Here is a 23,427-nt window from a genome sequence, read left to right on the forward strand (position 1 = left end):
AGAATTGAATTATTATCGATTATGAGATATTGGAAGTGATATCTGACTAATATGATATTGTTGGGTATATCGATATTGTACCGTTATGCCATCGATAGTGAATTAGATTGAGTATTGAGCAGAACAGATTTAATTGGAGTAATGTATTGATATTATACTCCTCGATATTGTTATTGCCAGATTGATATTGTCAGGCTTTGAGTTCGAGACTTTGACAGAGTCAGAGTGACAGAAAGAAATGTATAAATTAATGTTGAGTTGGGATTGCACAACTCGAGTGAGGTTTGACTCGAGTTTCCCTAAATCACATACTTAGTTTATTGCATTGATATTTGTAATTGATGTGATTGATGTTTGTAGTCTATTGATTTATAGCCACTGCATGTATTGACTACTGATTCGTTTAGTCATTGGCTAATTCGCCTAGTCACCGACTGATTCGTCTGGTTATTAACTGATTCGTCTAGTTATTGACTGATTCGTTTAAACTTTGGCTGATTCGCTTAATTACTGGCTGATTCGTCTAGTTATTGGCTGATTCGGTTAATTCTTGACTGATTCGTCAATTCTGCGGCTGTTTCGCCCAGACACTGGATATATGAATTATATCGATGTCGTTTAGGGTTGATTCATTCCTATCGACTGAGATTCGATATAATTATCAATATCAAGACATTGGGATCCCTAGGTTAGAGTTGAATCGAGTCTGAGACGACGCGTTGTTTGAGTCAAGTCTGATACGACTAGTTGATTTACAGTTTTGATATCATACATGTTTGTTGATTGGCTGCATGTGAATGATATTTGTTATATGCTTTTGTATATGTTTATATATGATTGCGTGTTTACATTGTTTATACTGGGATTTATTCTCACCGGAGTTATCCGGCTGTTGTCTTGTTTTGTATATGTGCATGACAACAGGTGGGGCTGGATCAGGGTCAAGAAGAGGATGAGAGAAGACAGTTAGCGTGGAGATCCGGACTTAGGAGTATATCTGTTATATCACCTGAGATGTAGTGAAGAAACAGTAGTTATTATGATTTACGATTGTACAGGACTTGTACTTAGATCTGAATAATGATCTTGTAAATGATATAGGACTTATCTTATATGCTGCGTACTCTCGTATTTTAAAAAAAAAATTAAACCATGTTTATTTTAATTGATTAATTATTCCCAGAAAGTGATTAAGAACATGATTAGCGTCCGGGTCCCCACAACAATATTAGTGTAAACTAGTTTGATATGAATTCAATGCCTGGGTGAAGAAATTTGATAAAATCTAAATAATCGAAGAAATCGTTAATTTCATCAATTTTATTATATCAATAATTAATTTATCCAAATATTTGTAAGCTGTATTCAGATAGCAAATCTATGAAACAAAGATAATTTGCATCATCTTCTTACACCAGAAATTACGCACATCTAAAATGAGAAGAAGCTTAGGAAGCCCTTTATGTAAGTTTTTCGATGGAAACAACAGTTGAAAACCTATTCGAATCGTTCCATTTTCATTTATGATGAGATTGATCAATAGAAATGTTCTGCTTGGTTTTTTGCATTTCGGTTCCATCGAACCAAAACCAACCAAATGCAGACCCTTGATTTTTAAAAATGCTAATCAAATGAAAAAGACTGTATGTTTGACTCCGCTCTATGAGTCCAACAAACTTAAGAAGGGAGACGGCCGGTCACTACACAACCATCTAGAAATTATAACATCAGGAGTAGAAGACGATTTATAATGCCATAGCCAACGGGATATCAACCAATACTCAATAGGAGGCAAAAACATGATGATACTTACCTTTAATATTGCAATCCATCCTAAAGTTTAAATTCAACACAGGGTAATGCAGAAAAGAAGATTGCATGCATATAGAAATTTAGAACATTGTATACAGCCACTGGATTAGAATTATATTTCGCAAATCCCACAAAGTATCGATGCAATTTGGTTCTCATGTCAAACTAACCTACCTAGTCAAACTCACAAGCACATTAACATCTTTAACCTAAAATTTTATCAGGATGTGTTTTTGTAATGCACAGTAAAGGATTGTCATCAGATCTCACAAGATTTCAGTTACTCGGATGAAAAATACAACCAGAAAATATGGTTTTTGCATGTGCAGGGAGACAGATATTTGATATGCGTTGTCAGGTTAGCCAGAGGCCATGCAATGTTCTTAGCTAAAAGTTGGAAAGAGAAATAAGCCTTTACTCAGGTCTGCGCATTTTGACATTTAATGGAATCTCCTTGTAGGATTGAACCTTTCTGGCTGCTACGCGTGATGGCCTGCATTGATACGATCTTTCTAATTCTTGAGAGTCATATTGAAGGTCAGAAATGCATTCTTTATCTTCATGTTTTAATGATTCGATCACAAAAATTGGGCCATCCTCTAGATCCTGATTATCAGGCGATACAAGTTTCGAAAAATTGGTACCATCTTCATCATTCAAATTCTCAATTGGTTTTGATTCTGCCTTTTTGAATCTGGTAGATTGCCTCCTCACAATGGTCCTGGCTCAACAAACCAACCCAAAAGGGACCAAAAGTCAAGGACAGGGAAATAATCAAACAAAAGTTTCTCTATAGCATATACAAACCACATTTGACAGCAATTTAATGAAATAAAGAACCTTTTATTTTCAGACTTCCCGTCACATTGTACTTCCTCAGAAGAGGCGGAGCCTATGCATGACCAAAAGGAGAAACAATTTGTATAAAACCATGATTTCTTCAATATATTTATATGTGGTATTTCCAGGGTAGTTACTCACTGTTTGATTGCAATCTCCTTTTGGTACTATGAGGTTGTTCACGTTCTTCACCTTCTTTTGAGGACACCTCTTCCTCTCGAAACTTTCTCAATTTCGCCTGAAGGCACTCAAAAACAGAAAATTTACTGCATGTATCATAAAAAATAAAGATGTAGGTGACGGCGATACATAGAAATACCAGATGTATGCACAGGTTTGCATATATATAAAAAAAAAAACAATGTATAGCTACATCAAATATGCACATATCAATAAGTATCACAGGTGGAAAATACAAATAAATAATTCAAACTGCATTTTGCATACCTCGGGCTCAGCATTTTGGCATCTATTTGTTCTTTTTTCTTCCTGAGTAACAGCAGACTAACTGGTTAAAGATGATATGCTACGACAATTTTGCTAGCAGCAGGCTGCTATGACTTTAGACACACCGACCTCGAGTTTCAGTTTTAGAGCTTTAAACAAACCATTTTTGCATCCAAGCTCATGCTGTAATGCTTTCAACTGAAACAACGGAGATATCACATAAAGTTTTAGTTCCATACAGATAACATATGGAGTCAAATCATAGACATTGAGAGGCAATATTCATTCAAGATATTGCACCTACCCGATCTTTCCCTGAATTTAACTCCTGAAAAATTTAATAGAAGTAATATAAGTCAACACAATTTGGAATCAAAATTTTCAGAAAATCAATAAATATAAATTCACATGATAAAAAAATAAAAATAAAAAATAACAGACCGCGAGAAATTGTGAGTTTGAAAAAGCTAGCTGATGATTCTGTTCCTGCAATTTTAGCACATTCGCTCTCAACATATTCAAATCAATTCCACTCTTTTCAATGATTTCGCTGGCACATAACAATATAAAGGTATCCCATAAGTATAATGCGATTAGAAGCTAATTCACAGAAAAGATAAGTTTCTAACAAAAAGAAATGACAATCGTAAGCAGGTCCAAGAAGAAATACTTTCTCTGCACCAACATCTTCTTTAAAGCCAGGTTTTCCTGAATCATAGAAATAAATGTAAATTATAGACAGACATAAACTCCGCCAATCTTGAAATAATTTAACTCGTAAATAGCACAATTAAACCTTCTGGAGCTGGTCAATATGTTTGTTAGTGGTTGTTTGCATAGGCTGCGACTTCTCAGCTTTAATTTTTGGCCGAGGCTTTCGAGGCAAGTTGCTAATGTCTCCCAGCTGCCTCTGTGCCATGCTTCCAGGACATGGCTTTGTTGCGTTCACAATTTTATCTGGCCATTAACCAATCTTTTAGATTTGATAAATCTAACCCCAAAAATCAATTCAGCACACGATCTCTAATGAACAAGTCCCAATGCCACCAAATAACTTAAATAAAAGAAGGGACAATGTTGAACTGTGTAAAGTTATCAAATATCGTATAGTTCTAGCTATCAAATTCCTCGAAACAATTAACCCCACATTCTGTCGAAATCGTAATCCCTACACCCCCAATCTGTATCAAGCGATTAATCTGCTTCGCAAAAATCTGTCGCCAGTGAACCCTCAAGAACAAAAAAGCATTTTTAAGCTACAGATACACTTCACACGAATGCCCGTGATAAATAAACCCGAACAACTGAAGGGCGACAAGATGGACAATAAAAAAATTTCCAAATTCACCGCAATAATGTAAACCAATAGCCCTAGCAGACTGTTAACATCGAAACTAGATTCAAACATTAACCTCCGATGTTCCCAGCTTTCTCTGTCTCGAGGATGAGAAAACTGTCCGAATTCGACATCTCCGCGGGTTCCCAATCTCTCGACTTATGCTGTGATCTTCTAAATTTCTCTCTTCGTGGCCGATTGTACAGCCATTCCTCTGCAAGTGTGTGTATCAGTGCGTGTTTAGAGTGTTCGCCTCGAATGAGGAGAGGAGTTTTGAAAATGGGAGACGTCAAAACATTTGAAGTTGGGAGGCAACAAATATGGTTCTGTCTGCTTATTTTCAAAAACATCTGCTCAAAATTATCTGTTTTACAATGGGTGATTAAACTTTTGAATAAAATAGAAAAAATCGAAAATTAAACTCAATCAAAATATAATTTTAATTCGGATATAATTATTAAATCCAAAAATTTATATAATTTATTTTAAATTTTATTTGTTGAACTTAATCGATCGAAAAAACAAAAATTTAATCAAATTAATAATTTTATTTATTTAGATCATATATTTTATGAGATAATATTTAGTGAATTAAGAAATTTTTTAAATGTTAGTTGATTGTTACTCATTTAATTTATTTAGATTTTACGTTTTAAATTTTTACTAAAAAATTAACAAAAAATTAATATATTATATTTTAATTACTAATATAAATATTTATCAAAATCGAATAAATCGAATAGAAATAATCAAACCGTTGTTAGAAAATCGAAACGAATAGAAGGAAAACACTTCAGATATCGGATTATACATTTTCAAAATCGGAAACCAAAAAAACGAAATAAAAAATCAAAAACCGAATCGACCCATGAATATCTTTATTTTTTATATCATATTTTAGATTTTTATCATCTAATTTGTCGAAATCGGGTTTTATTTTCTGACATTGATAAGAATTATGATGATGTGATAATTATTGTTCTATTAGGTGAAAATTAGTTGTTTTAAATTTATTTTAGGCCAACGTGGTTGTGAAGGTTAATTATGGACAACTACATCAGTAGTTTCATGCAAACGATCAATTTATGCTTTGTTTTCTTTTTATGTGTCATGTTAGTTGTTTTTTTTTTTCAAGAAATACGTGATAAATATATTTACCTTTAAGTAAGATAAAATCACAGTCAAAATAATAAAAAAAATGAATAATGAACTGACTTTTTATTTGATGATATTTCAATTTAAATTCATGGTTCGAATCGAACCGCGACGAGACTTATTTGATGTTATGTGACACTACTTTAGTCTAACACATGTTTGCAGTTTTTTTGTTGTTATAAGATCATTTATACATTGGTTGGTAAAACATTTTACATGTTTCAGTGATTATTCATTTGACTCGTGGCAAGAGATGATGAATGACGAGATGATAAGATAAAAGATAAATATAATATAACTATTTTTTTAACTCAAATTATTATAAAAACTTTTGAATCAAACACGAAATGAAACAAAAATGTTGATTTTATAACATATAAATAAAGAACAAACAAAAATTTAATGGAGATGATGTCATTAATGGTCCTCAAAAGTTCAAAAGGAACAGCAGATGGAGCCTTCTTTGGCCAACCAACTTCTTAATAATCATCAGTATGAACCCAAAATCTAACCCAAAAGTTCCTCCAAAAAATTATTATATAATCAATGCCCAAAGTTTTAAAAAATCAAACTTTGCTGGATTGGCATTTCTTTTTAAAATATTTCTTCATGATATCACCTTTTTTTGGTAGTTTTTTATACAGTGATTTACCCCTATTTAGTCAGCAAGTTGGGAATGTGAACAGAGAGCTTCAGAGAGCTGCAGCCGGCAGACTGAGACTCTCTCTCTCTCTTCATTGCTTCCTCTCAGATCTTTTGTCTCTTTCATGGTGAAATTAATCAAGAAATCGTTATTAAAGTAATCCCAGGTGAATACAATTACGCATCTGCAATCTTTGTAGGATTTGTAGTGATTACTCTGCGTAAGCTTCGCATTTCCCGGATTCCGATTCCAAGAAAACGAGACTTGTTTCAGAAACCGAGTGCGAACAAAAGAAAATCTTTAGCTCTGCCTCCGGCATTGTGATTTTTCTGATTTTAAAGATGCTTTTTCGAAATCCCATTATCTTGTTTTGTCTCTTAGCCTATATTTGTTCCTCAATTTCCGCTGCTGGATTCTTGAATCTGACCGTCGCTCATCAACACCCCAACCCTGATGCTGTTGTTCAAGAAACGCAGAGGTACATATAAGATATTGAAAAATGAATACATATAATTTTTGTACATTTTTCAGTTGCATTTTACTTATCAAGCTTTGAATCTTGTGGGCTTTACTTGTTGGAGCAGTTTCATTGTTGTCTGGGTAGAATGTTTGAGGATTTACTAGGTTTTACTCTGTTGGAGATTTAGGAAGCTGGGTTTTGTTCTTTTGTTGTAATTTTAAACAGTCTGGATCTTTGTTGAGCTCCTGCATTGTGTTTTGGGCACATCTATTTACAGGACGTCTTAATTATTTCTCGGGTTATTTTGTTGTTCTGCTACATTTTTCTTTTCACCATGTTTTTGGATTATATTATGTGATAGCTTAATGGATTTTAACTTATTTTTGCATTTCAAGATCTGTGAACTATTTCTAGTATTGCCATGTTTTACTATTTCTCCCCTGTTATGTTGTGGTATTTTCTGCCTGCATATTACCCCCTTTAACATCGTAATCATTGCATGTTTGTTGATCTAGCAATCATTTTTTTAAAAAAAAACTGGCAATTGCTGTTTTTAATATTTCTTCAGTCTGTTTTCTAATTTTACTGCTTCGTTCATTTACTTTTACTGCTTTGTTCATTTACTTTTGGAATTATTTTGTACTCTCGGTTGTTTGCTACGTTTTCTGAAATAATGTGATACTCATATAGGAAAGTAAATGAATCCATATCAAGAAGGAGTATACTGCTTTCAACACCAATAATCCATGACCAGTCTCAATGTCTGACGGGGAACCCCATCGATGACTGCTGGAAGTGCGACTCAAATTGGTCAACCAATCGCCAGCGACTAGCCGACTGTGGTATCGGATTTGGACAGTCGGCAATGGGTGGCAAAGGCGGCCGCTTTTATGTTGTTACCGATTCCTCAGATCACGACACAGTGAACCCTACCCCTGGCACATTACGTCACGCCGTAATTCAAGATGAACCCCTGTGGATAGTATTCCAATCAAACATGGTTATCAAGCTTAAACACGAGTTGATGTTCAATAGCTATAAAACGATAGATGGGCGTGGTGCCAATGTGCAAATCACGGGCAATGGATGCATTACATTGCAGTATGTTAGTAATGTGATCATCCACAATGTGCATGTTTACAATTGTATGCCATCAGGGAATACTAATATTCGGTCGAGTCCTACTCACATTGGGTGGAGGGGAAAATCAGATGGCGATGGGATCTCGATCTTTGGGTCCAGAAATATCTGGATTGATCACTGTGCTTTGTCACATTGTACAGATGGGTTGGTGGATGCCATTATGGGATCAACTGCTATTACCATTTCTAATAACTATTTTTCTCACCATGATGAGGTTATGTTGTTAGGACACGACGATAAGTTCTTGCCAGACTCCGGGATGCAGGTCTGATTTTCGATTTTACATTTGAGTCGTCATGAAACATAAATTCATGGCTTCTTTGAGTTTTGAGTGATTATATTCATGATGCTAATGTTAATTGTCTTGTTTCGGATTAAATAGGTGACAATAGCTTTTAATCACTTTGGAGAGGGGCTTGTGCAGAGGATGCCTAGGTGTAGGAGAGGCTACATACATGTGGTGAACAACGATTTTACGCAATGGGAAATGTATGCAATAGGTGGAAGTGGTAATCCCACGATTAATAGTCAGGGCAATCGTTATACTGCACCGACAGATCCTAGTGCTAAAGAGGTATTTGTTAAATAATTTATACGACTGGCTGAATATTTACAGTGTGTATCTTGATAAAATACAAGGCGGCGTGTGCTCGATGCGGTAGAGTATTAATCACCAAATATTTGAACTGTCACCCATATGTTTAGTCGGGGCGGTTAAAAGAGATACATCACTTGCATTGACCTATGTGATCACAAAAGTTGTATTGATGTGGAAATAATGTCTTTTCATAAAGAAACTTTTCCAAGTTGAATGTCTATTAATTTGCTGACGTTTGACAGTTTGAATTAAACAACTTAACATGATAGGCATGGTTTTCCTTGTGCTTTAATTTCAGGCTCAAGAAGGAAGTGATATTTCATTTTTCTTTTTCCGAATTATGTTACTAATGTTGTGTTGAAGTGGTAATTATGACAATCTGAATTCTTGGGACATGATTTCGTTCCTTTCTTGCTCTACCATATGATCAATGAAATCTTGATTTCATAGCAACATTTCTACATGAACAATTATTTTGTTCGTCCGATTGTACATGAATTTGACCTTTTTATTTTATCATAAACTAGTAGACTCTTTGGATGTTGAATCATATTTATGATCTCTCAAGTATAATACATTATTTCCTTTAAAAATGTTTGTAATCTTGATAATGAATGTGGAACTACATGTGAATAGGTTACAAAACGCGTGGACACGAACGAGGGAGACTGGTCCGACTGGAACTGGAGGACAGACGGGGACATAATGGTAAATGGTGCATTCTTTGTGCCATCGGGAGGAGGGCTGAGCATGCAATATGCCAAGGCCTCTAGTGTCGAGCCCAAATCTGTGTCCCTCATCGATAGACTCACCATGAATGCTGGTGTTCTTGGTGGCCCCAGGTATGCAGCCTGTATTATAGTTTCTTGCCTTTGATACGTGTTTTTTTAACGATTATCATCAGTATCCCTTGATATTGACTAGATATGACGATAAAACATAAGAACACAAGGATCGATTTTCGGCGAGGGTGGCCTTGAAATTTAAAATAAAGTGATGAAACTTGCTGGTTTAGGTGTATTCCACATTGAACTCGAAGAATTTTTTTGTTTAAAAGAACAATCTGACAGACACAACGGATAACAACATGCCTCGCAATATTCTATAGCTGGTGACCTTTTCTACCCTCAACATCTTTGCTATATAGTTGCTACTGAGTCCTAAAACCGAAAACAATCGCTATTTTATACCTCATGAATCGAGGGTTTTATCGTCTTCTCACTCCATTGCTGGAGATTTTCCTGAGATCAAACCACTTGCTGGGATTTTATTTGGTCCATTTGGATCTTTTACAGTTTTCCTTTTTCACTTTTTGTGTCAAGTACCCCTCTGTCTTCCACTTAATTGAAGACGGCTCCTAAAGGTTTTACTTTTCCCACCTTCATAGAATGATAAGTATGGTATATATAGTAATTGATTTGATTCTGAATTTGGGACTTGGCTATAGAATTTATCCACCGCACTCTTTAAGCCCTCTATACCAGGCTTACCACTACCTTTGCTACCCATTTCACCCGTAAAAGCAATGCGTCTCCGAGGCGCGAAGAAAAGTGCCTTGACGTGTAGCGTGCTTATACAAGCTCCTTGAGCGTAAAGCGTGTTTCGTTGGTGCCGTAAAGGATCAAGGTGTGTTGAGCATTGTGTGTTACAAATTACAAGGGAAATCCAATAATGTAATGATCATCATGTTTACTGCCGCTCAATGTTTTTCTCCCTCCTTTGTAAAATTCATGTTTATTTTGTTATAATTATCATTAATATATATATATATATATATATATATATATAATTAAAATAAAATAAACAGATAAATATGGAAAGAAGCTCCTTGCCAGTTTATGTGACATTTTGTGGATACTTTTATTCTCCGATGTATGCTTTCCAGCCCATAGGTGTGGGGCCATTTGCTTTGGAAATTGTGTGGGGGGGCCCATTAAAGCGACCTATATAGTTTGGGCCCACTGGGCAACTTGCTACATGCATGTTCCTTGTGGCCCTCAGATATTTGACCGATGGATCAGATGTGTGTAGGATATATAATTGTGATATGACGAAATTTTAGCCGTCGGATCCTTGGAATATGACATGAATTTCCATTAAAATATGAGGGCTGTTCATTCAATACGAAAATGCATGTTGCTTCAATCCTTATTTTTGTCTTTCTTTCACTCATGTTCGTATATTTTTGTGTAAAATTAAAGAACATTATCTATATTGCATGATCCATCGCATACATATATAGACAAAAACTTGTGTGAGATGATCTCACGGGTCGTACTTTGTAAGACGGATATTTATTTGGATCATTCATGAAAAAATATTATTTTTTATGTTAAGAGTATTATTTTTTTATTGTGAATATTGGTAGGGTTGATCCGTCTCACAAATAAAGATTCGTAACACCGTGTCACAAGAGACCTATTTAATATATATATATATATATATATATATATATATATATGGAATGGAAAAAATCTTGTGAAATTAGTGATTCCAAATTGCTTTGTGCTTGTTATGAATTAGGGACAATGCTGTGAGCATATCATACGGTGGAGGGGCCATGACCGGAGGAGGCGGCACGGGTGGTGGTGATTACTTCGGAATGAATTTTGCGGGTGGCTCCGCCGCAACACTAACGTCTCCGACCGGTGCATTGTTTCTGTCTCTTCAATTTATTATGATTTTGTATGTAAGCAACACCAACCATGGTGGTCTCCTGTCTTTACTTCTATAGCTACTGGACAAATTTGACTCAAACTGCAATTAAATATATCAACGACGGGGGAATTTTTTTCTATTCCCAAATTATATTAATCTTTTAATTTCATGATTTTGACTAAAAAGATTAAAATTGATTAAAAAATTAAATAATAATAAGATAATAATTAATTTATCAAAACATATATACTAAAAACGGCATACATCAATACATACCAGACTAAAATCAACACTTTGCTTTTATTTGAACATTAACATATGAATTGTTTTGCTTTTTTTTTTCCCAATAAATTATAATTTAATATTATTCAGATATATATACAATAATTTCTAAATTTTAAAATTGCGCACTGTATTTTAAAATTAACATATTATCATTTAGCTTGGGGATGAAATATGAGATAAGGATAACATGATTTTTTTTTTTTTTGTATTCTAATTATTATAAAATTTGTGTTAAACAACATAAAATTATATAAAAATGTCGAATATTCGTCGACGGCCATATTTGTTCTCCTTTTGTTTCAAGCTTTTCAGACACCACGTGAAGTTTGGAATAATTACAGAGACACCCCTAAAGTTGAAATGAGTGCATTCTTAGGTCCAACACTTGACAAGAATAACCATACATTATGCTCAACTACATCCGGGAGAAAGAACACATGAATTACCATCCTTGTACAGATTGTCTAAACGAGACATTTACAAACAAACACGATCAAGAGTCGCCTCGACACTCAAGATTTTATAAAAAAAATCGATGAATCGCCTCGACACTCAAGATTTTACAGAACTGGTATCAATAGTCGGATAAAAAATGGAAAGATGGAAAAACATAACTATTAATGAATGAAAATGTGAAAAACAATTCGATGGAATTCGTCGTACCTCCCATTACTGGATGATTCTCATTTCCACTCGCTCGGTTTTTTTGGTGTCATTTGATACCCCATTTGAGCGATGATAAAACAGCCAAACAAGATAGTAGAAATACTTCATATATTTTCTTGAACCATTTGGTTCTAATCTACATAGATTTGCCAACTCCAGAAGTTCTGTCACTGTAGGATTCAAAAAATCCACATACAGATAAGTAAAAAAAGACAATGTTTTCTCAACCATTAGCTTGATCAGCAACTTCTTCTAGTCTCTTCCAAGTTAGCAAGCGTTGCTCTTCCAGTCCTCCGGCCATGGCTTCCTTTTCCTCGTGCCGTCTCTGACACTGTTCAAATAGCTTGGTGTCCATTTCCAGGAACATTCTACGAACATTGTAGCTCAAGCCATTTATTGCCTGGTTCCAGTGGTTATGTATATTATGTTCTAATGCATCAAATATGATTGGTAAAATAAAATGTCGATTATCTGCAATCAGGCCTACTATATGCTCGTTGTTCCACCAAAAAAGAGCACGTTCTGCTACCTGTGGACGAACAACTAAAATTTGAGTAGCAATAGATAATCATAATGGCGGAAATGCATTTGTAAGAGCGAGTTCATGGCCAAACAAGTGCAGTATAGATAGCAACTTCGCAACGTTCACGAACACAAAAACTTATATTTGACAAACATAAAAAGATACAACGACACTACAACTAAATGCAGTTTGTTATATGCGCAGAGACGAGCGAAATAAAATATGCACTAATATACTCGAAGATATCACTTAATTGAATGTGTTTTGCTGAAGTAGAAGTTTTAAACATAGACAAGTTGTAAGAGTGATTATTATTATTATTCCAAAGTTGCAGGTGTTTGCACAAACGGTTGTATAAATGGAAATAAGTGGAAAACAAATCAGTACGAAAGTTTCACTCACCATGCTTTTTCCCATATATTTTGAGAAATCAAAAACCAAAATCTGCCACAAAAGCGGTGCACAAACTGCACTTATGCAATTCTTTTGCACCAAGAGTGCCAAAGCATTAATCTCCAGTGTTCAGTGGGAAATCTATGAAGGCAAGAGGACTAATCTCTCAGGAATCAATCACAACACAAAGCATCTTGCTCAAAATCTGACATACATTGCAAAATGTGCCTCCTAAGTCCAGAACGGCAACTTAGAACCATAAACTTTATAAAACTTCTATCCTTCCCTTCCTCAATCCTTATTTCAATCTAAGTATGTTTGAAGTAATCTTCCCTAATTCAGTAAATCATTTCGGGCTTCATATCAGCATAAAAATATACAAATAAAGATGCTCCGGAAGACTTTTGGAGCACTCTGAGCAGCCCACTCATGGATATGACAAAGAAGTTAAATGAAAAGAAAACAAAGAAACAATCGAAATCCAGTCGAATCCATCAATGTAAGATAGACAGTCCACTGGCAGATTTTATTAATAAAAGTCGAATGCTCTTATGCAAATCAAAGAAATAAAAGTGATCATAGGTTTTAAATGCAAAGATTGACTTTCAAAACATTTATGAAGTCATAGAGAAGGAAAATTTTCCCAATCCATCGCATAGACCACTTTCTTTCCATCAAATAACTGGGGTATATCATGAAAACCAAATAACTACGACGAACAGATATGATGCAGGGACTTCAATACATCATGATACAGATACAGATACCAAAAAGTCTAAAACAATTAAAATGCCTTATAAGAGAATCCAAATATTTTATATATTTTAAAATATAAATATACACGTTCACATGTATATCTAGTTTTTTATACATGTATATGAGTGTACATGTTTGTGTCAACCATTATAAACCCAACTTATAATCCAATAATAAGAAATTTATGAAAATTGAATTAAAAGATATGCCAGTGATGTCATATATTCCAGATCATACAGGCAAACAACATATAAAATCGAAACAATATAGCTGTCTTAATTCGTTAAGTTTATCACCATTATGTTCTTCATCAACTAGGTAAGCAAAGATTCCAAATATGTATCACCCAGATTTAATCTCGTTTTGGCCTAAATCAACTGAAAGGCGCATCCAAACTTGTTTTCCTTTCCTAAACTAGGAAAACTAAGGCATGGATTAAGCATGATAAATATGTTCACTCAAAATGTCTAAAAAATATGAAGTTTCATGTTGCTTGTTGGCAAGAACACTTCTCCAATACAAATTAGCTAATACACACATAACTAAAAAATACAAGGAAAAGGAATACACTAAATTCTTAACAGATACAGTAAATTTAGCTTCTCTAAGTCGCTCAGAACTCATTCTTTGTGTCTAAAATATATCACATATCCGGTACTTGTACTCTATCAAGTCTATTGTATCCAATATCCGCAGATACAGATAATAGCATGAGTCAAATTTTCTGAAATCTGAAGTGAATTTTTTTCATAGAAATAATGTATACAGAAAGAGTGCTACTCCTGTAAGACTAGCATAGTGGAGTTCTTTGTGCTTAATGAAACACAAATACACTAACATAGTGAAATGTAAAAAAAACAATTTTTCATACCTGGAAATGTGAATTCCGGAGACTACGACCAATTTGCCTAAACAGAGGAACCATACAACGTTGGAATTCCGCAGGTTGTGTGACCTCCAATATCTCTTCTAGTTCTCCAAGGAAGAGAACCTCCTTTCCACAATTTGTGATTGGCCAATACTTCAGCACCCCCTTAATGACAGTATCGGCCAACCTGTAGTCTTTCTCGACAAATTGTGTTAAACAATAGGACAAATGCTGATGGTATGTTGAAACACATTTTGGCTTGTGCAAAGGAATAAGTGCACGTACAAGAAATAACTTATGTTCTTCTTTCATTGGCAACGCAAAACCATTTATTATACTTCCAAAAATCTCCAATAGCTCACCAGTCCCACTGAACCTCTCTGTCTCAAATATAAACCTGTAAAAGATGTTGTTTATTGCATTCCTTATAAAGGGTCTATGAACCATGAATTTCCCATATATCCGGTGAAGAATGGTCTTCAAATACTCTCTCTCCCTCAGGTCCTCAGAGTCAAACAAATCAAGTAATTTCAAGACAAATGAGTGATCAAGATACCTCTTGGCAACTTTAGTGTCCATATCAGATGACACAATGTATCGCAAAAGTAACTCATAAACAAGTTGCAAGTGAGGCCAGGTAGGATCCATGAACATCTCATCCTCCTCCGGATCTCCACCCTCTGATCCAGTATTCTCATGTGATGCGGGTGGCAAGCTCCGGAAGATATTCAAAGATATCATCTTGACCAAATCCTCCTGCATTATCTCATTCATTTTACACGAGCCCGATTGCACTAAGTCAACAAGCTCTGAAAGGGTTTGCCTCTTGATCTCCTTCTCACGTGCAGATTTCATCGTATCGGAAAAATCAAAGAAAACACAACAGACTTGAGCTTTTCGGATGAATATCACGTGACGCTCGGCTAGTGGGACATCCTTCAACAACGGCAAAACCTCAACTACCCCGGTGTTCTGCGGAACAGTGGCAAGACCCGCAGGCTGCGCTGTGGCAACTGCCGTTCGGGATGCATGATTAACAATCACATTGGGAGGCGTTGCAGTTGGTATCGGAGCCTCGATTGCTTCCGATGATTTCGAGGGCTTTCTTTGCCCTCTTTTCATAATTTTGTTAAACATTATTAAACACTCTCACCCAGATCACAAACCAGAAGCACAAAAACAACAGAACCCGATAACCACGGTCAGGAACACTAACACCTTACTCCCCAATTATTTTTTTTTACTCCATTTCCCTTTCATTGTTCCACAAAATTCCAATACAAACAGTACATAAACAAATCTGCACCCTGAAACAAGAACAGAAAACAAAAAAGAGAAAATACAACTAAATTCAAATCACAAAATCAAACATAACCATCACCCAATAAAGAAAATAGACATTCATTGTACAACACAGATTGACATGAAATCAGAAAACAGGTGATACCTTGTAAATGGGATGCCAAGAAATCAAGAAAACAGACTGAAAAATCTTGCCAAGAAAATAACTAAGCCATGGGAAATGTGGTGCTATACCATGAAACAATGGTCGTTCAGATCATAGAGAAACAGATTGAGAGCGAGAGTAGGGAAAGAATTTTGCGTGTTTCAATCTGGGAAAGGAAAGATCCGAAAAGGGAGGGAAGAACAATACCAGAACAATAGACAAAAATCAAATTATTATTATATGAAACTTTTAAAACAAGATTTTTTGGAACTATTTTCTGAAACCAACAATGAAGAAAAAAATAATAATTTCCGAACGTACGTTACACTACGATCGATACTCTTGTACTGTTCTTCGAGCTGTGAAATATTTCAAAAAAATTTACGACGATTTTTGAAACAATCAGCAGTTTCAAATATATACACACACTAACAACACTATACTATATTATATTATATCAGTAGTTTTGAATAATTTCAGTTTGAGGCATCTATCCCCCATGATTTAAAATTCTAAAGAAAATTATAAAATAAAATAAAATAAATTTTGGAAAAAAATAAATCATCCTACTTAAATAATTATTCTAAATAATGACAAAATATCTTCTCTAGCAATTCTTAAACTCAATATAATCTCGAGATTTTTTATAAAATAATAATGCAGCTCATAAAATGAAATCAATAGTTATTGTGATTCTATCCTACTTTATGGTAGTAAATTGGTTAAGAAATTATATTTTTGATAATAAAATTGCTAAACTACATATTTTAAATCTTGAGTAAATCTCTTGTGAGACGGTCACACGAATATTTATCTGTGAGACGGGTCAACTCTACCGATATTCACAATAAAAAGTAATACTCTTAACATAAAAAGTAATAATTTTTCATGGATGACCCAAATAAGATATATGTCTCATAAAATACGGCCCGTGAGACCGTCTCACACAAGTTTTTGTCTTAAATCTATTTGATGATTTATTTTTAGTTTCAATTAATTTATTATTATTATTATTATTATTATTATATTATTATTATATATATATATAAGTAGATCTATTGTGAAAGCGTCTCACATATACATATTCGTAAAACGGATTGATCCGACCCATGCATAATATTAAAAGTAATAATTTTGACATAAATATATATATATATATATATATATATATATATATACACACACACATATTTATATTGACATAGGAAAAGTGCTACTTGTTACTCCAATATCTTGGTAGTTTTGTAATGATTTTGTAGGTTTATCGAGTGGCCCCTAAAATTTTGTACAAGCATAACTTATTGTTCAATAGGATTGAGAATTGAGAAATAAGATATTAGAAATTCAAAGCATTGACACAATTTCGTGTGGATTAACACAAATAAAATGTAGGGTTTAAAAATTTAAGGTTAATTTTTGGTAAAACGACAATCATTTGATCATATACATATCAACTCACCTATTTTCGCTTTTAATGTATGAATAAATCAAATTGCATATCACCAGAAAAGAACACGATATCCCCAAACTAAATAATAGATATAGTGTTTGATTTTTCTTTTGATGGTACACACACTAAGGGGGTGTATTCAATATAGCAGATTTATTGATTTTTAATTAATTTTGTAGATTTTAAAAATCTAGATGTATTCAATTACATACTCTATAGAAGTCCAGTGATATTCAAAATAGACCTTCATAGAGTTTTAAAAAGTCAAGTGGTATTCAACTTTAACTTTTAAAAAATTTATAAAAGTCTATAGATATTCAATTTTTTCATAGATTTTTAATAATTTCATGAAATTCATTAACATACAAACATTAAAGCATAAGGTACAACTATAAATTGTAAAAAAATTGTATTTGGTTCAACCCAGAGATTTGGATGTATTTTTAAAACTTCTAACTCATACACAAGCTATTTATTTATCTCTATGTCGCTTCACATCAACTCTCTTCTTATCTTTTCTTCTCTCATCTATCTCTATCACTCTCTCAAATTTTCGAAGTGTATCTTTATATATATTTTCATTTTTGCTTTTCAAATTTTTCATTTTTTTGCTGATTGTTCATTTAATAATTTTTCATTTTAATATCACAGGAAATTTTGAATTCTAGAATTAATTTTGTTTTTAATTTATGATTTATACAAATTAATGTAATATTCAATATAATAAAAGATGATCCAAAAAAATGTTGCTTGATTCTTAATAATTGAATACTATTGTAACAAACATTATTTTTTAAATTCATTTTAGCATTTTCAATTAATATGTAAGCTATGATATTTTTATACAAAATTATATTCATACAATACTAAATAATATTTTTTTCACATGTATATTATCAATTTAAAAACAAGGTTACAGATTAATCAATTGATGTATTTTAAAAAATTTACAAACATACATACAAACCCAAATATATATACATGTAAGGACTAAATTATTTAACTTTTAAATAAGTAAATTTATTTATTAATATAAATATTGAAAAATTATTTAAAATGATTATGTTATATATGTCAATTAATTATTGGTTCAAAGAAATTAATAAAAAAAATAATATGTTATAATTAAGTACAAAATTTATAAAATTCTATAAAAAAAAAAAAGTCCACAAAAGTCTATAAAAATCTTGCAAAAATGTCTACATGAATCCACATAAATCTGTTTATAAATCTGTGAGATTCTGTAAAAGTCAATAAAAATCTATCAAATCCATAAAAGTATATCATTTGAAAAAGTCATTAAAAGTCATCAAAAATCTGAATTGAATACACCACGTAACACTTATACCAATTTTGTTAGTATTTTCAAGATAGTTTAGGTACGCAAATTAAATGATTTACATGCTAATTTGAGTTAACCAGCAAGAACCTTACGTAACACGATATCCCAATTTGGCAAAAATGTAGGTTTCTCTAGAATTTATGCAATTACTCACACCTCACTTTTACATTTTTTTCCTTTTTTTTTTTTTTTCCTCCATATTTTTTTGACCACTTTTACGTATTTCTTTATTAGCTGCAATCGAGGGTTTTCGTTTGCTCAAATAGTTATGTTAAACATAGAAATAAAGCGCAAAACAAAATCAAAGATTTTCCTCCTCAAAATTGATCAATACTACCTTTATTTCATTGTAATTCGAATTTTTATTAAATTTTAATGAGGATAAGACGAATATATACATCACCGAAATTGGGTTGATTTCATCATACATGTAGGGGCACTATCCCGTGATAGAATCAAGGACCCAAATTTAGCCACGCATACATGGATCCACTAATTTTTTTAAAATCACATATGTGTGAATCTTGTCCATCCAAACCATGTGGGGACAATGCCCCACATGTAGCATCGAAGCTACCCCGAAATTGAACCATGTGAAAATTTTATTTGACGAAGAAAATGTGTTGGAGGGAGGTTGGATTGTTCGAAAAAGTGATATACTTTGCTCAAATAAAATTTGTTTGTACGATTTATTAAAAATTAAACAATATTTATAAACAAATACAACAAATCACACACAAACACCATGATCGTCTATTTTTTTTTTAAAAAAATATCAACAATATATATATATATATATATATATGACGATAAATAATTAAAACAATTTATTGTTAATTAAAAATAAATATAATCAAATGTTTTGTTTTTGTGATTTATTATTTTTTATGCATAATGTTTAGTGCGTTTAATTTTTAATAATTCGTGCAAACGAGACTTGTTTGAATAAAATATAGCGCATGCTTTAGATAACTGCGTGGAACAGAGTATTGTGTCTCCTTCTGATCCTCATACGCTTAAATAAATTATATTTGTAATTTTATTCATGTAGTTGGCTTGTTTTTTTTTCTTTTCTATCTTGGTCCTTTTTTGTTCGAAGTTATTAAATCTACCGAATATTGTTATTTGACACTGATATTTTTCTATGTGGCTCATGTCTTAATCTACCTAAGAAAAAATAAAAGAAAATTAAAAGTTTTTCCTTTCATTGTAAAAATATTAGGTGTCGTTTTGTTTTTTTAAATATATATTAATATGTATAATGTAAGATTTATTTTCGTCAGTGAACCACATAGGAGATCAAAAATGTCAAATAAGAAATATTCGATACGATTAGTGATTTCCACCAGAAAAAAAGATCAAAACTAAAAAAATTCAAACTACTAGATAAAAATATAACTTCAATAAATTACATAACTAAAATCCTAAACAAGTCAATTTACAAAATTTCCCTTTATATCACAAGTATTCATTTTTTTTTTTTTTTGTAAAGCAGGATATGGTGTTTGATTGATGGAAATATTATTTTAAAAAATAAATATATTGGTTATTTTACATTTTTGAAATAGAGTAGGTCTCTTGTGAGAGAGTTTCACGAATCTTTATCTGTGAGACGGGTCAATCCTACCGATATTCACAATAAAAAGTAATACTCTTAGCATAAAAAGTAATATTTTTTTCATGGATGACCCAAATAAGATATTCGTATCACAAAATACGACCTGTGAGACCGTCTCACACAAATTTTTGTCTTTGAAATATAATATTGCCCAATTGAAACTTCAAACATTAATTCTTAGTAACCAAATGCAGTTTGCTAAAATAATATAAATAGAAGCTACAAGGTGTCAAGGTTCATAATAAATAAAACTTTACACTTAAAATTTCAAATTACGAAAGCCATATTACATATAAAATATAAATTTACTTTTTTTTTTTACATTTAACGGACAAACATGTAAATATATTGAAAATCGCCCAAACATATTTTATTATTTATTTATACAAGTTTAAATATATCAACAAATTCACAAAATAAAGTTAGTGGTGAAAAAAATAGACTTTCATAAGTTCTATTTTAAAGTCATGAAAAAAATAAAAATAAAAAATGTATAATAATTAATGAGAATGTCTCTTGTGATGGTCTCACGTATCTTTATTCGTGAGACGAGTGATTCATATACATATTTACAATAAAAATTAATATTTTTTTATGAGTGACTCAAATAAAATATCTGTCTCACAAAATTTACCCGTGAGACGTCTCACAAGTTTTTTTGAGATAATTAACATATATGTGCCGAATAGGTAGTAATTAGTATTTGTAATCGATAAATCAAAATCAAAATTTTCTAGTATTTCAAGGAACTTTAAAAGCTTCCCATAAAAGAAAATAAAACTATCCGAAGTTTTGTAAAAACAAGAATCATAGTTTGAATCCACAAAATCTGATAATCAGATTCAGTCCTATCGAATAATAACAGTTTATATCTTATCTCCCGAAGTAAATTAAAGTTGTTCAATGATTCAGTCCTCCAAAAACTCGAAACTCATTCGATTCATCATTATATAATCAATCACATATCCATAAATTCAAACCACTTCAATCACAACCACCGCACACCGTAAACACAGCAAGTGAATGGTGGCTCCACGCAACTCTACACCGCAAGCAGGATGCGGCGGGCCGCTATGCCGATTCACGGTCCAGTTCCTCATCGGCCGGTGGTTCATGATGTTCGCCTCGTTCTTGATCATGGCGGGAGCCGGTGCAACATATCTTTTTGGTGTTTATTCGAAAGTGATCAAATCCACTCTCGGCTACGATCAAACGACGCTTAATTACTTGGGGACATTCAAGGATGTTGGAGCTAACGTAGGAGTTTTGTCAGGGCTTATTGCGGAGGTTACACCGACATGGTTTGTTCTGTTGGTTGGATCTGTCATGAATTTTGCAGGCTATTTTCTGATATGGCTGGCTGTGTGCCAGAAGATGCGGAAACCCTCGGTTTGGATGATGTGTGCCTTCATCTGCATCGGGGCGAATTCGCAGAATTTCGCGAATACAGGTTCACTTGTTACTTGTGTTAAGAACTTCCCGGAGAGTAGAGGGATGATGTTAGGGTTGATGAAGGGTTTTGTTGGGCTGAGTGGTGCAGTTTTTACTCAACTTTATTTGGCAATTTATGGGAATGATGCAAAATCTTTGATTCTTTTGATTGGGTGGCTACCAGCTTTGATCTCTTTGATGTTTATATTTAATATCAGAGCCATGAAAATTTCTAGGCATCCAAACGAAGTTAAGGTTTTGTACGAGTATCTGTATATTTCTGTTTTCTTGGCTTTGGTTCTCATGGGATTAACGATTGCACAAAAGTATGTCACGTTCTCACATGGTGCATCTATTGCTAGTGCAAGTTTTGTGAGTTTCTTGCTTTTTCTTCCTTGCATTATTGCTGTCAGAGAAGAGTTGGCCACTTGGAGATTAAGGAAAAGAGAATCACAACAAACCCCTAAAATTATTATTGAGCAGCCCCCATTGGAAACTGGGGCAAAGATTGTATCAGAGATAGAGGAAGTTCTAGAAAACTCAAAAAATACCGGGGGCGTAACCGAAGAAATCAATGACCCACCTTGTTGTTCGAATATATGCCAAAAGCCGAAGAGAGGCGAAGACTACACTATACTACAAGCCCTTTTGAGTGTCGATATGCTGATTCTTTTTGTGGCTACTTTCTGTGGGCTAGGTTGCAGTTTAACCGCAGTTGATAATCTAGGCCAAATCGGCGAATCTTTAGGGTATCCGACACACATTATAAGCACATTTGTTTCTCTAGTGAGTATATGGAACTACTTTGGAAGGGTTTTCTCCGGATTCATCTCGGAAAACATTCTGTTGAAATATAAGACTCCAAGAGTACTTATGATGACAGCCTCCCTCGTTCTGCCGAGCATCGGTGATCTCTTCATCGCATTTCCCTTCCCTGGTTCGGTCTACATTGCTTCGTTAATGATTGGATTCTCATATGGTATGCAGTTAACCCTACTGTTCATCATCATATCCGAGCTTTTTGGGTTGAAGTACTACTCAACTTTGTTCAACTGCGGGCAGTTGGCTAGCCCTATTGGATCATATGTACTCAACGTGCTGATTGTGGGCAAACTCTATGATCAAGAGGCATTGAAGCAGCTGGCAAGTAAAGGGATGACTCGATCGATGGTGCACGAGTTAACGTGCCTCGGGCCTCAATGTTACCGGAAGTCGTTCGTGATTCTAGCTTGCGTCAATCTGTTTGGTGCGTTCGTGTCGCTTATCTTGGTCAAGAGGACTTGGAGATACTACAAGACTGACATTTACAAGAGGTTTAGAGAGGAGATAGAAGCCAATGAAAGGGAACTGCAAATGGCTAACAATGTTGCACAACATTGAAGCACAAGAAGATGATATCCTTTGGTCTTCTTTTCAAGTAAGAATTTAATTTTTTTTTTCTAGGTTTCTATTTTTCAAGTTATATTACATGCTACCTTGTTATTTTCTGATGCTATATCAGTACTTCGACGAAATCCAATTTTATTTTAATTAAGTTTCTATATACATCATTTTAT

The 23,427-nt window shown here is 33.4% G+C and overlaps 4 protein-coding genes across 5 annotated transcripts; 2 read left to right on the plus strand and 2 right to left on the minus strand.

Moving 5' to 3' along the window:
• Positions 1-1,798: 1,798 nt before the first annotated feature.
• On the minus strand, positions 1,799-4,773 carry LOC142537773 (uncharacterized). 2 transcript variants are annotated; one of them, XM_075643273.1, is made up of 10 exons: positions 4,512-4,773; positions 3,896-4,056; positions 3,770-3,807; positions 3,541-3,649; positions 3,404-3,427; positions 3,229-3,297; positions 3,100-3,141; positions 2,794-2,890; positions 2,653-2,704; positions 1,799-2,533 (listed from the first exon to the last, which is right to left on the minus strand). In XM_075643273.1, exons 1-10 carry the CDS (start codon positions 4,567-4,569, stop codon positions 2,227-2,229), a joined length of 957 nt encoding a protein of 318 aa, XP_075499388.1. In that variant the 5' UTR covers positions 4,570-4,773; the 3' UTR covers positions 1,799-2,226. The 2 variants fall into 2 exon arrangements, with proteins under 2 accessions (XP_075499388.1, XP_075499385.1); XM_075643270.1 differs by having other exon boundaries at positions 2,794-2,899.
• A 1,350-nt stretch (positions 4,774-6,123) lies between these two features.
• On the plus strand, positions 6,124-11,242 carry LOC142537783 (putative pectate lyase 12). Its single transcript, XM_075643281.1, has 5 exons — positions 6,124-6,711; positions 7,384-8,101; positions 8,219-8,410; positions 9,071-9,276; positions 10,958-11,242. Exons 1-5 carry the CDS (start codon positions 6,575-6,577, stop codon positions 11,166-11,168), a joined length of 1,464 nt encoding a protein of 487 aa, XP_075499396.1. The 5' UTR covers positions 6,124-6,574; the 3' UTR covers positions 11,169-11,242.
• Positions 11,243-11,931: 689 nt separating this feature from the next.
• Positions 11,932-16,392, minus strand: LOC142537791 (serine/threonine protein phosphatase 2A 57 kDa regulatory subunit B' beta isoform-like). The gene is made up of 3 exons (XM_075643287.1): positions 16,031-16,392; positions 14,587-15,890; positions 11,932-12,572 (listed from the first exon to the last, which is right to left on the minus strand). The coding sequence occupies exons 2-3, from the start codon at positions 15,718-15,720 to the stop codon at positions 12,267-12,269; spliced, it is 1,440 nt and encodes a 479-aa protein (XP_075499402.1). The 5' UTR covers positions 15,721-15,890; positions 16,031-16,392; the 3' UTR covers positions 11,932-12,266.
• A 4,978-nt stretch (positions 16,393-21,370) lies between these two features.
• LOC142517161 (protein NUCLEAR FUSION DEFECTIVE 4-like) lies at positions 21,371-23,383 on the plus strand. Its single transcript, XM_075619904.1, has one exon. It carries the CDS (start codon positions 21,464-21,466, stop codon positions 23,249-23,251), a length of 1,788 nt encoding a protein of 595 aa, XP_075476019.1. The 5' UTR covers positions 21,371-21,463; the 3' UTR covers positions 23,252-23,383.
• Positions 23,384-23,427: the final 44 nt, after the last annotated feature.

This window comes from Primulina tabacum, chromosome 1 (genome assembly GCF_025594145.1).
Source record: "Primulina tabacum isolate GXHZ01 chromosome 1, ASM2559414v2, whole genome shotgun sequence".
NCBI classification, from domain to species: domain Eukaryota; kingdom Viridiplantae; phylum Streptophyta; class Magnoliopsida; order Lamiales; family Gesneriaceae; genus Primulina; species Primulina tabacum.